A 12,500-nucleotide genomic window follows, 5' to 3' on the forward strand; every position below is an offset into this window, starting at 1 on the left:
GAGTGTTAGGTACGTGGTGGAGTGTTAAGCACGTGGTGGAGTGTTAGGTACGTGGTGGAGTGTTAGGTACGTGGTGGAGTGTTAGGTACGTGGTGGAGTGTTAGGTACATGGTGGCGTGTTAGGTACGTGGTGGAGTGTTAGGTACGTGGTGGAGTGTTAAGCACGTGGTGGAGTGTTAGGTACGTGGTGGAGTGTTAGGTACGTGGTGGAGTGTTAGGTACGTGGTGGAGTGTTAAGCACGTGGTGGAGTGTTAGGTACGTGGTGGAGTGTTAGGTACGTGGTGGAGTGTTAGGTACGTGGTGGAGTGTTAGGTACATGGTGGCGTGTTAGGTACGTGGTGGAGTGTTAGGTACGTGGTGGAGTGTTAAGCACGTGGTGGAGTGTTAGGTACGTGGTGGAGTGTTAGGTACGTGGTGGAGTGTTAGGTACGTGGTGGAGTGTTAAGCACGTGGTGGAGTGTTAGGTACGTGGTGGAGTGTTAGGTACGTGGTGGAGTGTTAGGTACGTGGTGGAGTGTTAAGCACGTTTTGGAGTGTTAGGTACGTGGTGGATGTTAGGTACGTGTGGAGTGTTAGGTACGTGGTGGAGTGTTAGGTACGTGGTGGAGTGTTAAGCACGTTTTGGAGTGTTAGGTACGTGGTGGAGTGTTAGGTACGTGGTGGAGTGTTAAGCACGTGGTGGAGTGTTAGGTACGTGGTGGAGTGTTAGGTACGTGTGGAGTGTTAGGTACGTGGTGGAGTGTTAGGACGTGGTGGAGTGATTAGGTACGTGGTGGGGTGTTAAGCACGTGTGGAGTGTTAGAGTACGTGGTGGAGTGTTAGGTACGTGGGGGAGTGTTTAGGTACATGGTGGTGTTAGGTACGTGGTGGAGTGTTAGGTACGTGGTGGAGTGTTAAGCACGTGTGGAGTGTTAGGTACGTGGTGGAGTGTTAGTACGTGGTGAGTGTTAGGTACGTGGTGGAGTGTTAGGTACGTGGTGGAGTGTTAGGTACGTGGTGGAGTGTAGGTACATGGAGGGGGTGTTAGGTACGTGGTGGAGTGTTAGGTAAAGTGGTGGAGTGTTAGGTACGTGGTGGAGTGTTAAGCACGTGGTGGAGTGTTTTAGGTACGTGGTGGAGTGTTAGGTACGTGGTGGAGTGTTAGGTACGTGGGTGAGTGTTAGGTACGTGGTGGAGTGTTAGGTACGTGGGGGAGTGTTAGGTACGTGGTGGAGTGTATAAGCTCAGTGGTGGGAGTGTTAGGTACGTGGTGGAGTGTTAGGTACGTGGTGGAGTGTTAGGTACTGGTGGCGTGTTAGGTACGTGGTGGAGTGTTAGGTACGTGGTGGAGTGTTTAAGCACGTGGTGGAGGTTAGGTACGTGGTGGATGTTAGGTACGTGGTGGAGTGTTAGGTACGTGGTGGAGTGTTAAGCACGTGGTGGAGTGTTAGGTACGTGGTGGAGTATTAGGTACGTGTGGAGTGATCGGTCAGCACGAGAGCTGAATTTTGAGGTTGTGTGAAGGTTGAGCTGTGTGATGCGAGAGGGAAGAAGAGCCGGGTTCGATGCCCAAGTCTCTCGCGGAGGTTGTGGTCAATATTCTCTTGTTTATCAAAGTATATGAAGAGCAGCATATATGCTCCTTACACACACACACCACACACACACACACACACATATATAATATATATAATATAATATATATAATATATATATATATATAAATATCTATATATTATATATATGTGTGGTGTGTGTGTGTGTATGTTTACTTTGACACACTCTTGGTGGGTTGTGGATGGGTTGTGTTGTGTGGTTGTGGTTGTGGGGGTTGTGGTTGTGGTGGTTTGTTGTGGGTGGGTTTGGTTGTGGTGGGTTGTGGTTGGGTGGGTTTGTGGTGGGTTGTGGTTGTGGGTGGGTTGTGGGTGTGGGTGGGTTTGGTTTGTGGGTGGGTTGTGGTTGTGGGTGGGTTGTGTTGGGGGTGGGTGTGGGGGTTGGTTGGTTGGGGTGGGTTGTGGTTGTGGGTGGGTTGTGGTTGTGGGTGGGTTGTGGGTGGTTGTGTTGTGGGTGGGTTGTGTGGGTTGACGGGACTGTAATAATAGCGTTACAGCATGACGGCAGCTGACGTATGTTGATCATGGTGGTAAGGTAATTAGATGATAAACATATCTGTGATTACCTGTGTACAGTGAGAGAGAGAGAGAGAGAGAGAGAGGAGAGAGAGAGAGAGAGAGAGAGAGAGAGAGAGAGAGAGAGGAGAGAGCCATCCTCACACATCCTTCACGTTGTCCTGTTTCGTGTGTGGGGGGTTGGGGTGTAGTGTGGGGTTTGGTGTTAGTGGGGTTGTAGGGGGGGGGGTTGGGTCAACCCCCCCTTTTGTTCCGTTTGTCCTGGTTGGGGGGGGTGTGGGGGGCGGGGGGTTGGGATGGGGTGGGTGAGGGTGGGGTGGGGAACCAAACAACGAAAAACTTTGCAGGGCAGGCTGGGGGAGGGATAGCGGAAACAGAAAGACACCAGGAAAAGGGGAAAGAAAGGGGGGTCCCCTGGTGCATTCATTGCAAGGTTACGTCAGGTTCGGTGAGAGGGGGGGGGCTAGACAGTAGATTGTGTGGTGCGCCTGTGACCCAACCACCTCCCCCCCCGCCCAGCCCCATCTCATAGGCGTGGTCGTCATCTTCGTCCCCTCCCTCCCTCCCCCTCCCCCTTCCCCTCCCTCCCTCTTCCCTCTCCCCCTTCCCCTCCCTCTTCCCCCCCCCCTTCCCCCTCCCTCCCTCCCCCTTCCTTCCCCCTTCCCCTCCTCTTCCCCTCCCCATTCCCCCCCTCCCTCTTCCCCCCCTCCCCCCCCTCTTCCCCCATCCCTCCCTCTTCCCCCTCCCTCTTCCCCCTCCCCCTCCCTCCCTCTTCCCCCTCCCTCCCCTTCCCTATCCCCTTCCCCTCCCTCTCCCCTCCCTCTTCCCCCTCCCTCCCTCTTCCCCCCCTCCTTCCCCTCCCCCTTCCCCCCTCCCTCTTCCCCCTCCCTCTTCCCCCTCCTCCTCCCTCCCTCTTCCCCTCCCCTCCCTCTTCCCCATCCCTTCCCCTCCCTCCTTCCCCTCCCTCTTCCCCCCTCCCCCTTCCCCCTCCTCTTCCCCCTCCCTCTTCCCCCCCTCCTTTCCCCCCCCCTCAATCACCACTTGGTCGTTGCTAAGATGGCGACCCCGTGTGTGTGTGGCGCGCGCGCGTGCCAGACATCATCGCCCCCCCCCCCCCTCCCATGATTGTAGCCAAAATATGTGGTCAGTAAGTAAGTTGGTTGTGTGTGGTGGAGGACAGGCCAGGTCTGATTGTGCAGGGGGCGTGGGGCAGGGAAGGCAGCCTCCCTGCACGAGTCTGGCTCCTGAGGTGGGCGTGGGCGGCTGCTGAGTGTGGGCGTGGGCGGCTGCTGAGTGTGGGCGGCCACCATGAAGTGGTGGAAGGGGCGTGTGTATGTAGGAGGAGGAGGAGGAGGAGGTCGGGTGGTCTGCAGCTGGTGCTGCTGTGGTTCCTGGAGCCTCCATCTACCCTGGAAGACCACATCTACCACCACTACCACTACTACCACCACTACCACCACTACCACTACCACTACCACCACTACCAGTCTAGTGGCCAAGCTGAGACCATCACCGGTGGTAGGTCAGGTACGTCATTACCCTGGGGGTACAAGGCCCCCCCTCCCCCCACCCGGGACCAGGTAACTCCAGGTGGTCAGGTTAGGGTCGAGCCTGACACAGGGTAGTGGCCTGGTACAGGTACCTGGGACTAGTGGCCTGGTACAGGTACCTGGACTAGTGGCCTGGTACTGGTACCTGGGACTAGTGGCCTGGTACAGGTACCTGGGACTAGTGGCCTGGTACAGGTACCTGAGACTAGTGGCCTGGTACAGGTACCTGGGACTAGTGGCCTGGTACAGGTACCTGGACTAGTGCCTGGTACAGGTACCTGGGACTAGTGGCCTGGTACAGGTACCTGGGACTAGTGGCCTGGTACAGGTACCTGGGACTAGTGGCCTGGTACAGGTACCTGGGACTAGTCACCTGGTACAGGTACCTGGGACTAGTGGCCTGGTACAGGTACCTGGGACTCGTGGCTTGGTACAGGTACCTGGGACTAGTGGCCTGGTACAGGTACCTGGGACTAGTGGCTTGGTACAGGTACCTGGGACTAGTGGCCTGGTACAGGTACCTGGGACTAGTGGCCTGGTATAGGTACCTGGGACTAGTGGCTTGGTACAGGTACCTGGGACTAGTGGCCTGGTACAGGTACCTGGGACTAGTGGCCTGGTACAAGTACCTGGGACTAGTGGCCTGGTACAGGTACCTTGGACTAGTGGCCTGGTACAGGTACCTGGGACTCGTGGCCTGGTATAGGTACCTTGGACTAGTCGCCTGGTACAGGTACCTGGGACTAGTGGCCTGGTATAGGTACCTGGAACTAGTCACCTGGTACAGGTACCTGGGACTAGTGGCCTGGTACAGGTACCTCGGACTAGTGGCCTGGTACAGGTACCTGGGACTAGTGGCCTGGTACAGGTACCTGTGACTAGTGGCCTGGTACAGGTACCTGGGACTAGTCACCTGGTATAGGTACCTGGAACTAGTCACCTGGTACAGGTACCTGGGACTAGTGGCCTGGTACAGGTACCTGGGACTAGTGGCCTGGTACAGGTACCTGGGACTAGTGGCCTGGTACAGGTACCTGGGACTAGTCACCTGGTACAGGTACCTGGGACTAGTGGCCTGGTACAGGTACCTGGGACCGTGGCCTGGTACAGGTACCTGGGACTAGTGACCTGGCACAGGTACCTGGGACTAGTGGCCTGGTACAGGTACCTGGGACTAGCCTGCTAGGCTTGAGTACGTACAGGTACCTGGGACTAGTGGCCTGGTACAGGTACCTGGGACTAGTGGCCTGGTACAGGTACCTGGGACTAGTGGCCTGGTATAGGTACCTGGGACTAGTCACCTGGTACAGGTACCTGGGACTAGTGGCCTGGTACAGTACCTGGGACTAGTGGCCTGGTACAGGTACCCTAGTGGCTTGGTATAGGTACCTGGGACTAGTCACCTGGTACAGGTACCTGGGACTAGTGGCCTGGTATAGGTACCTGGGACTAGTCACCTGGTACAGGTACCTGGGACTAGTGGCCTGGTACAGGTACCTGGGACTAGTGGCCTGGTACAGGTACCTGGGACTAGTGGCCTGGTACAGGTACCTGGACTAGTGGCCTGGTACAGGTACCTGGGACTAGGTAAGGTACCTGGGACTAGTCTCAGTACCTGGGACTAGTAGCCTGGTATAGGTACCTGGGACTAGTGCCTGGTACAGGTACCTGGGAATAGTGGCCTGGTACAGGTACCTGGGACTAGTGGCCTGGTACAGGTACCTGGGACTAGTGGCCTGGTACAGGTACCTGGGACTAGGGCCTGGTACAGGTACCTGGACTGTGGCCTGGTATAGGTACCTGGGACTAGTGGCCTGGTACAGGTACCTGGGACTAATGGCCTGGTATAGGTACCTGGGACTAGTCACCTGGTATAGGTACCTGGACTAGTGGCCTGGTATAGGTACCTGGGACTAGTCACCTGGTACAGGTACCTGGGACTAGTGGCCTGGTACAAGTACCTGGGACTAGTGACCTGGTACAGGTACCCTAGTGGCTTGGTATAGGTACCTGGGACTAGTCACCTGGTATCAGGTACCTGGGAATAGTGCCTGGTATAGTACCTGGACTATCACCGTACAGGTGACCTGGACATATGGCCTGGTATGGTACCCTGGCACTATCACCTGGTACAGTTACCTGGGACTAGTGGCCTGGTATAGGTACCTGGCACTAGTCACCTGGTACAGGTACCTGGGACTATTAGCCTGGTACAGGTACCTGGGACTAGTCACCTGGTACAGGTACCTGGGACTAGTCACCTGGTATAGGTACCTGGGACTAGTCACCTGGTATAGGTAACCTGGACCTAGTAGAGCACTGGTATAAGGTACACTGAAGACTAGTAACACCTGGTACAGAGTACCTGGGCTAGGGTCCTGGTAACAAGTACCTGGGACTAGTGAACTGGTAACAGGTACCCTAGTGGCTTGTATAGGTACCTGGGACTAGTCACCTGGTACAGGTACTGAACTAAGTCACCAGGTACAGGTACCAGGGACAATAAGTAACACCTGGACAGGTAACTGGGACTAGTGGCGCTGTACAGGTAACCTGGACTTGCTGGTAAGGTAGAAGACCACCAGAAGGTGGACCTTGTCGATTCAAGATTTACCTCAAGTTCTGGAGCCAAGGTTGGCTGGGGATGTGGCGTGGTGAGGTGTGGTGTGGCGTGGTGAGGTGTGAGACACAGAAGTAAAGAGACACAGAAGTAAAGAGACACATAAGTAAAGAGACACAGAAGTAAAGAGACACATAAGTAAAGAGCACAGAAGTAAAGAGACACATAAGTAAAGAGACACAGAAGTAAAGAGACACATAAGTAAAGAGACACATAAGTAAAGAGACACAGAAGTAAAGAGACACATAAGTAAAGAGGCACAGAAGTAAAGAGGCACATAAGTAAAGAGACACAGAAGTAAAGAGACACAGAAGTAAAGAGACACATAAGTAAAGAGGCACATAAGTAAAGAGACACATAAGTAAAGAGGCACATAAGTAAAGAGACACATAAGTAAAGAGGCACATAAGTAAAGAGACACAGAAGTAAAGAGACACAGAAGTAAAGAGGCACAGAAGTAAAGAGACACATAAGTAAAGAGCACATAAGTAAAGAGACACATAAGTAAAGAGCACATAAGTAAAGAGACACAGAAGTAAAGAGACACAGAAGTAAAGAGACACATAAGTAAAGAGGCACATAAGTAAAGAGACACATAAGTAAAGAGGCACATAAGTAAAGAGACACATAAGTAAAGAGCACATAAGTAAAGAGACACATAAGTAAAGAGACACAGAAGTAAAGAGACACAGAAGTAAAGAGACACATAAGTAAAGAGGCACATAAGTAAAGAGACACATAAGTAAAGAGGCACATAAGTAAAGAGACACAATAAGTAAAGAGACACATAAGTAAAGAGCATATCATAAGTAAAGAGAGCACATAAGTAAGAACACATAAGTAAAGAGACACATAAGTAAAGAGGCACATAAGTAAAGAGGCACATAAGTAAAGAGGCACATAAGTAAAGAGACACATAAGTAAAGAGACATAAGAAAAGAGGCACATAAGTAAAGAGACACATAAGTAAAGAGACACAGAAGTAAAGAGACACATAAGTAAAGAGGCACATAAGTAAAGAGACACAGAAGTAAAGAGACACATAAGTAAAGAGACACCTAAGTAAAGACACAGATGAGATACAGTTGTGTGGTTCCTGGAATACTGAGACATAGTTCTTGTGGAAGTTGAGGTCATAGCGCTATGGTTACACAGAGACTGATGCACAGTTCTGGTACAACCTGGAACCATAATACTTTGGTTGTAGATAATAATAATACCAAGTTGTTGGTACAGTTAGGTTTGAGGTAAGGTATGGTGCGTCACCTGACCATGGCTCAGGGTAGTAACGGTAACACAATACTGGAAACACCAACACAACATGTAACCTGCCTGGGATAGACATGTGTGGGGGGGAGAGAGGTAACACATCATGTGGCTCACACACAACATGTAACCTGCCTGGGAAGACATGTGTGGGGGGAGAGAGGTAACACATCATGTGGCTCACACACAACATGTAACCTGCCTGGGAAGACATGTGTGGGGGGGAGAGAGGTAACACATCATGTGGCTCACACACAACATGTAACCTGCCTGGGAAGACATGTGGGTGGGGGGAGAGAGGTAACACATCATGTGGCTCACACACAACATGTAACCTGCCTGGGAAGACATGTGTGGGGGGAGAGAGGTAACACATCATGTGGCTCACACACAAACATGTAACCTGCCTGGGAAGACATGTGTGGGGGGAGAGAGGTAACACATCATGTGGCTCACACACAACATGTAACCTGCCTGGGAAGACATGTGGGTGGGGGGGAGAGAGGTAACACATCATGTGGCTCACACACAACATGTAACCTGCCTGGGAAGACATGTGTGGGTGGGGGGGAGAGAGGTAACACATCATGTGGCTCACACACAACATGTAACCTGCCTAGGTAGACATGTGGGTGGGGGGAGAGAGTAACACATCATTGGCTCACACACAACATGTAACCTGCCTGGGAAGACATGTGTGGGGGAGAGAGGAAGCACATCATGTGGCTCACACACAACATGTAACCTGCCTAGGTAGACATGTGTGGGTGGGGGGGAGAGAGGTAACACATCATGTGGCTCACACACAACATGTAACCTGCCTGGGAAGACATGTGTGGGGGGAGAGAGGTAACACATCATGTGGCTCACACACAACATGTAACCTGCCTGGGAAGACATGTGTTGGGGAGAGAGGTAACACATCATGTGGCTCACACACAACATGTAACCTGCCTGGGAAGACATGTGTGTGGGGGGGGAGAGAGGTAACACATCATGTGGCTCACACACAACATGTAACCTGCCTGGGAAGACATGTGGTGTGGGGGGGAGAGGTAACACATCATGTGGCTCACACACAACATGTAACCTGCCTGGGAAGACATGTGTGGGGGGGAGAGAGGTAACACATCATGTGGCTCACACACAACATGTAACCTGCCTGGGAAGACATGTGTGGGGGGAGAGAGGTAACACATCATGTGCTCACACACAACATGTAACCTGCCTGGGAAGACATGTGTGGGGGGAGAGAGGTAACACATCATGTGGCTCACACACAACATGTAACCTGCCTGGGAAGACATGTTAGGGGGTGGGAGAGAGAGTAACACATCATGTGGCTCACACACAAACATGTAACCTGCCTGGGAAGACATGTGTTGGGGGGGAGAGAGGTAACACATATGTGCTCACACACAACCATGTAACCTGCCTGGGAAGACATGTGTGTGGGGGGGAGAGAGGTAACACATCATGTGGCTCACACACAACATGTAACCTGCCTGGGAAGACATGTGTGTGGGGAGAGAGGTAACACATCATGTGGCTCACACACAACATGTAACCTGCCTGGGAAGACATGTGTGGGGGCAGAGAGGTAACACATCATGTGGCTCACACACAACATGTAACCTGCCTGGGAAGACATGTGTGGGGGGAGAGAGGTAACACATCATGTGGCTCACACACAACATGTAACCTGCCTGGGAAGACATGCGTGGGGGGGAGAGAGGTAACACATCATGTGGCTCACACACAACATGTAACCTGCCTGGGAAGACATGTGTGGGGGGAGAGAGGTAACACATCATGTGGCTCACACACAACATGTAACCTGCCTGGGAAGACATGTGTGGGGGGAGAGAGGTAACACATCATGTGGCTCACACACAACATGTAACCTGCCTGGGAAGACATGTGTTGGGGGAGAGAGGTAGCACATCATGTGGCTCACACACAACATGTAACCTGCCTGGGAAGACATGTGTGGGTGGGGGGGAGAGAGGTAACACATCATGTGGCTCACACACAACATGTAACCTGCCTGGGAAGACATGTGGGGGGAGAGAGGTAACACATCATGTGGCTCACACACAACATGTAACCTGCCTGGGAAGACATGTGTGGGGGGGGGGAGAGGTAACACATCATGTGGCTCACACACAACATGTAACCTGCCTGGGAAGACATGTGTGGGTGGGGGGGAGAGAGGTAACACATCATGTGGCTCACACACAACATGTAACCTGCCTGGGAAGACATGGTGTGGGTGGGGGAGAGAGGTAACACATCATGGGGCTCACACACAACATGTAACCTGCCTGGTAGACATGTGTGGGGGGAGAGAGGTAACACATCATGTGGCTCACACACAACATGTAACCTGCCTGGGAAGACATGTGTGGGTGGGGGGGAGAGAGGTAACACATCATGTGGCTCACACACAACATGTAACCTGCCTGGGAAGACATGTGTGGGGGGGAGAGAGGTAACACATCATGTGGCTCACACATATTGAAATAAAATTAACTTGTCATGATTTCAGACTTGGGATATCCCGATGATGACCACTGATAACATACCTGTGTGTGTGTGTGTGTGTGTGTGTGTGTGTGTGTGTGTGTGTGTGTGTATGTGTGTGTATGTGTGTGTGTGTGTGTGTTGTGTGGTGTGTGTGTGTGTGTGTGTATGTGTGTGTGTGGTGTGTATGTGTGTTGTGTGTGTGTGTGTGTGTGTGTTCACTCTCCCTCGTGTGTGTTCAACATTGTTCTACTAGAACACATGTGAAAGTCTAAAGAGAAAATATATTTCTACTGTGTTATTTATGTTCGTGTGGAACCCGTTATTGCCCCTGGGGGCGCGCCGCCACACATCCTGTGTGTGTAGTGTTGCGTGTGTGTGTGTACCCACGCACTCCCCCTGTGTTGTGTGTGTGTGTGTGTGTGTGTGTACACACTCCCCCTGTGTTGTGTGTGTGTGTGGTGTGTGTGTACACACTCCCCCTGTGTTGTGTGTGTGTGTGTGTGTGTGTACACACCTGTGTTGTAGCAACCCCCCCCCCCCAGGTGGGATTCCCCAGGGGGTGTGTGTGCTGGTAGTTTGGTCATCAGTGTCATTTCATAATGTTCGAGAACGTGTTAACGATGGGACAGGGAATTACCACTGCTGACGTCATGGCTGACAGCGAGGGTGGTGGAGAGGTGGTGTTCCACATGACCTTCCTGCTCACAATGTGGATAACCCACCACATGAACGAGACACGTGTGTGTACACAGCCCCCACAGGTCACTGGGGGGGCTGTGACCTGGGGGGGCTGCCATGGTGGTGTGTCCAGGGTGGGTGGGTGGGTAGGTGAGTGGGTGGGTGGGTAGTGGGGTTTGGTAGGTGGGTGGTTAGGTGGGTAGGTGGGTTGGTAGGTAGGGGGTGGGGGTAGGTAGGGTGGGGGGTAGGTGGGTGGGTAGGTAGGTGGGTGGGTAGGTGTTGGTAGGGGGTTGGGAAAGGTGGTTGGTAGGTGGTAGTTTGGGTGGGTAGGGGGTGGGTGGGGGGTGGGTGGGTTGCAGTGGTGGGGGGTGGGAGTGGGTTGGTAGGTGGTGGGTAGGGGGTTGGAGGTGGGTAGGTGAGTTGTAGGGGGGTATGGTGGTTGGTAGGTGGTAGTTGGGTTGTAGGTAGTGGGTTGTAGGTGGGTTGGTAGGTGGGTAGGTGAGTTGGTAGGTGGTTGGTAGGTGGGTTGTGAGTTGGTAGGTGGGTTAGGTGGGTTGGTGGGGATGGGTGGTAGGTGGGTTGGTAGGGGTAGTAGGGGGGAGGGTAGGTAGGTTAGTGGGTGGGGGGGTTGTGGGTGGGTTTGGTAGGTGGGTTGGTAGGTGGGTAGGTGGGTTGGTAGGTAGGTAGGTAGGTAGGTTGGTAGGTAGGTGGGTAGGTGGGTTGGTAGGTGGGTAGGTGGTTGGTAGTAGGTAGGTAGTGTGGTAGGTGGGTGGGTGGTAGTGGTGGGTGGTAGGGGGGTGTGTGGGTAGGTGTGTTGAGGTGGTGGGGGGTAGGGGTTGGTAGGTGGGTGACGACAGTGGGTGATGGTAATGGCCAGTGTTAATGACGTCCACGTACGGTGTCCACACATTGCAGGTCATGTGTCTTGCATGTGTGTCTGTGTCAGGTATTGACCTGGCGTGTCAACCTGACCCTGACCTGTGTCAACGCTCTCTCCCCTGACCTGTGACCCCCCTACCATCAACAGGTTTGCACGTGGACTGGCACGAGCCCAGACCACGTGAGCCACGTGCAGGAGGCCACACATGTACGTGACGACAAATCCCTCTGTAGACTTGACCTGCCTGCCTGACGTGATGTTGACCTGCACATGTTGACGACACGACCATGTTGCTCGTGGTCCCTCACGCTGGGTCTGCTCTCATGATGTGGAACATGTGTGCACGTGTGTGTGTGTGTGTGTTGTGTGTGTGTGTGTGTGTGTGTGTGTGTATGTGTGTGTGTGTGTGTGTATGTGGTGTTTGTTTTGGGGTGTGTGTGTGGTGTTGTGTTGTGTATGTGTGTGTGTGTGTGTATGTGTGGTGTGTGTGTGTTATGTGTGTGTGTGTGTTGTATGTGTGTGTATGTGTGTGTGTATGTAAAGTTTTGTGTGTGTGTGTGTGTGTGTGTATGTGTGTGGTGTGGTGTGTGTGTTTAGTGTGTGTATGTTTTGTGTGTATTGTGTGTGTGTGTGTGTGTATGTGTGTGTATTATGTGGGGTGTATGTATTGTGGTGTGTGTGTGGGGGTGTGTGTGTGTGTGTGTGTGTGGTGTGTGTGTGTGTGTGTGTATGTGTGTGTAGTTGTGTGTTTTGGGTTGTGTGTGTGTTGGTGTGTTTTGTGTTTGTGAATGTGTGTGTGTGTGGGGTGTTTTGTGTGTGTAGTGTGTGTGTATGTGGTGTGTTGTGTGTGTGGTGTGTGTTGTGTGTGTGT

General features: G+C 52.7%; 1 protein-coding gene across 3 annotated transcripts in view; it reads left to right on the plus strand.

The window, feature by feature from the left end:
• Nucleotides 1-12,500, plus strand: part of IP3K1 (inositol-trisphosphate 3-kinase-like protein) — a 426,052-nt gene that overhangs the window by 314,611 nt on the left and 98,941 nt on the right. Inside the window, exon 1 of one of the 3 annotated variants that reach the window (XM_071685416.1) lies at nt 3,312-3,636. The exons of the other annotated variants lie outside the window; for them this stretch is intronic. Within the exon in view, the coding sequence (XP_071541517.1) occupies nt 3,418-3,636 (219 nt within the window). The 5' untranslated portion in view covers nt 3,312-3,417. Of the gene's footprint in view, nt 1-3,311; nt 3,637-12,500 lie in introns of those variants that run through there. 3 annotated transcript variants of the gene reach the window in all.

Source organism: Panulirus ornatus, chromosome 40 (assembly GCF_036320965.1).
Source record: "Panulirus ornatus isolate Po-2019 chromosome 40, ASM3632096v1, whole genome shotgun sequence".
NCBI lineage: Eukaryota > Metazoa > Arthropoda > Malacostraca > Decapoda > Palinuridae > Panulirus > Panulirus ornatus.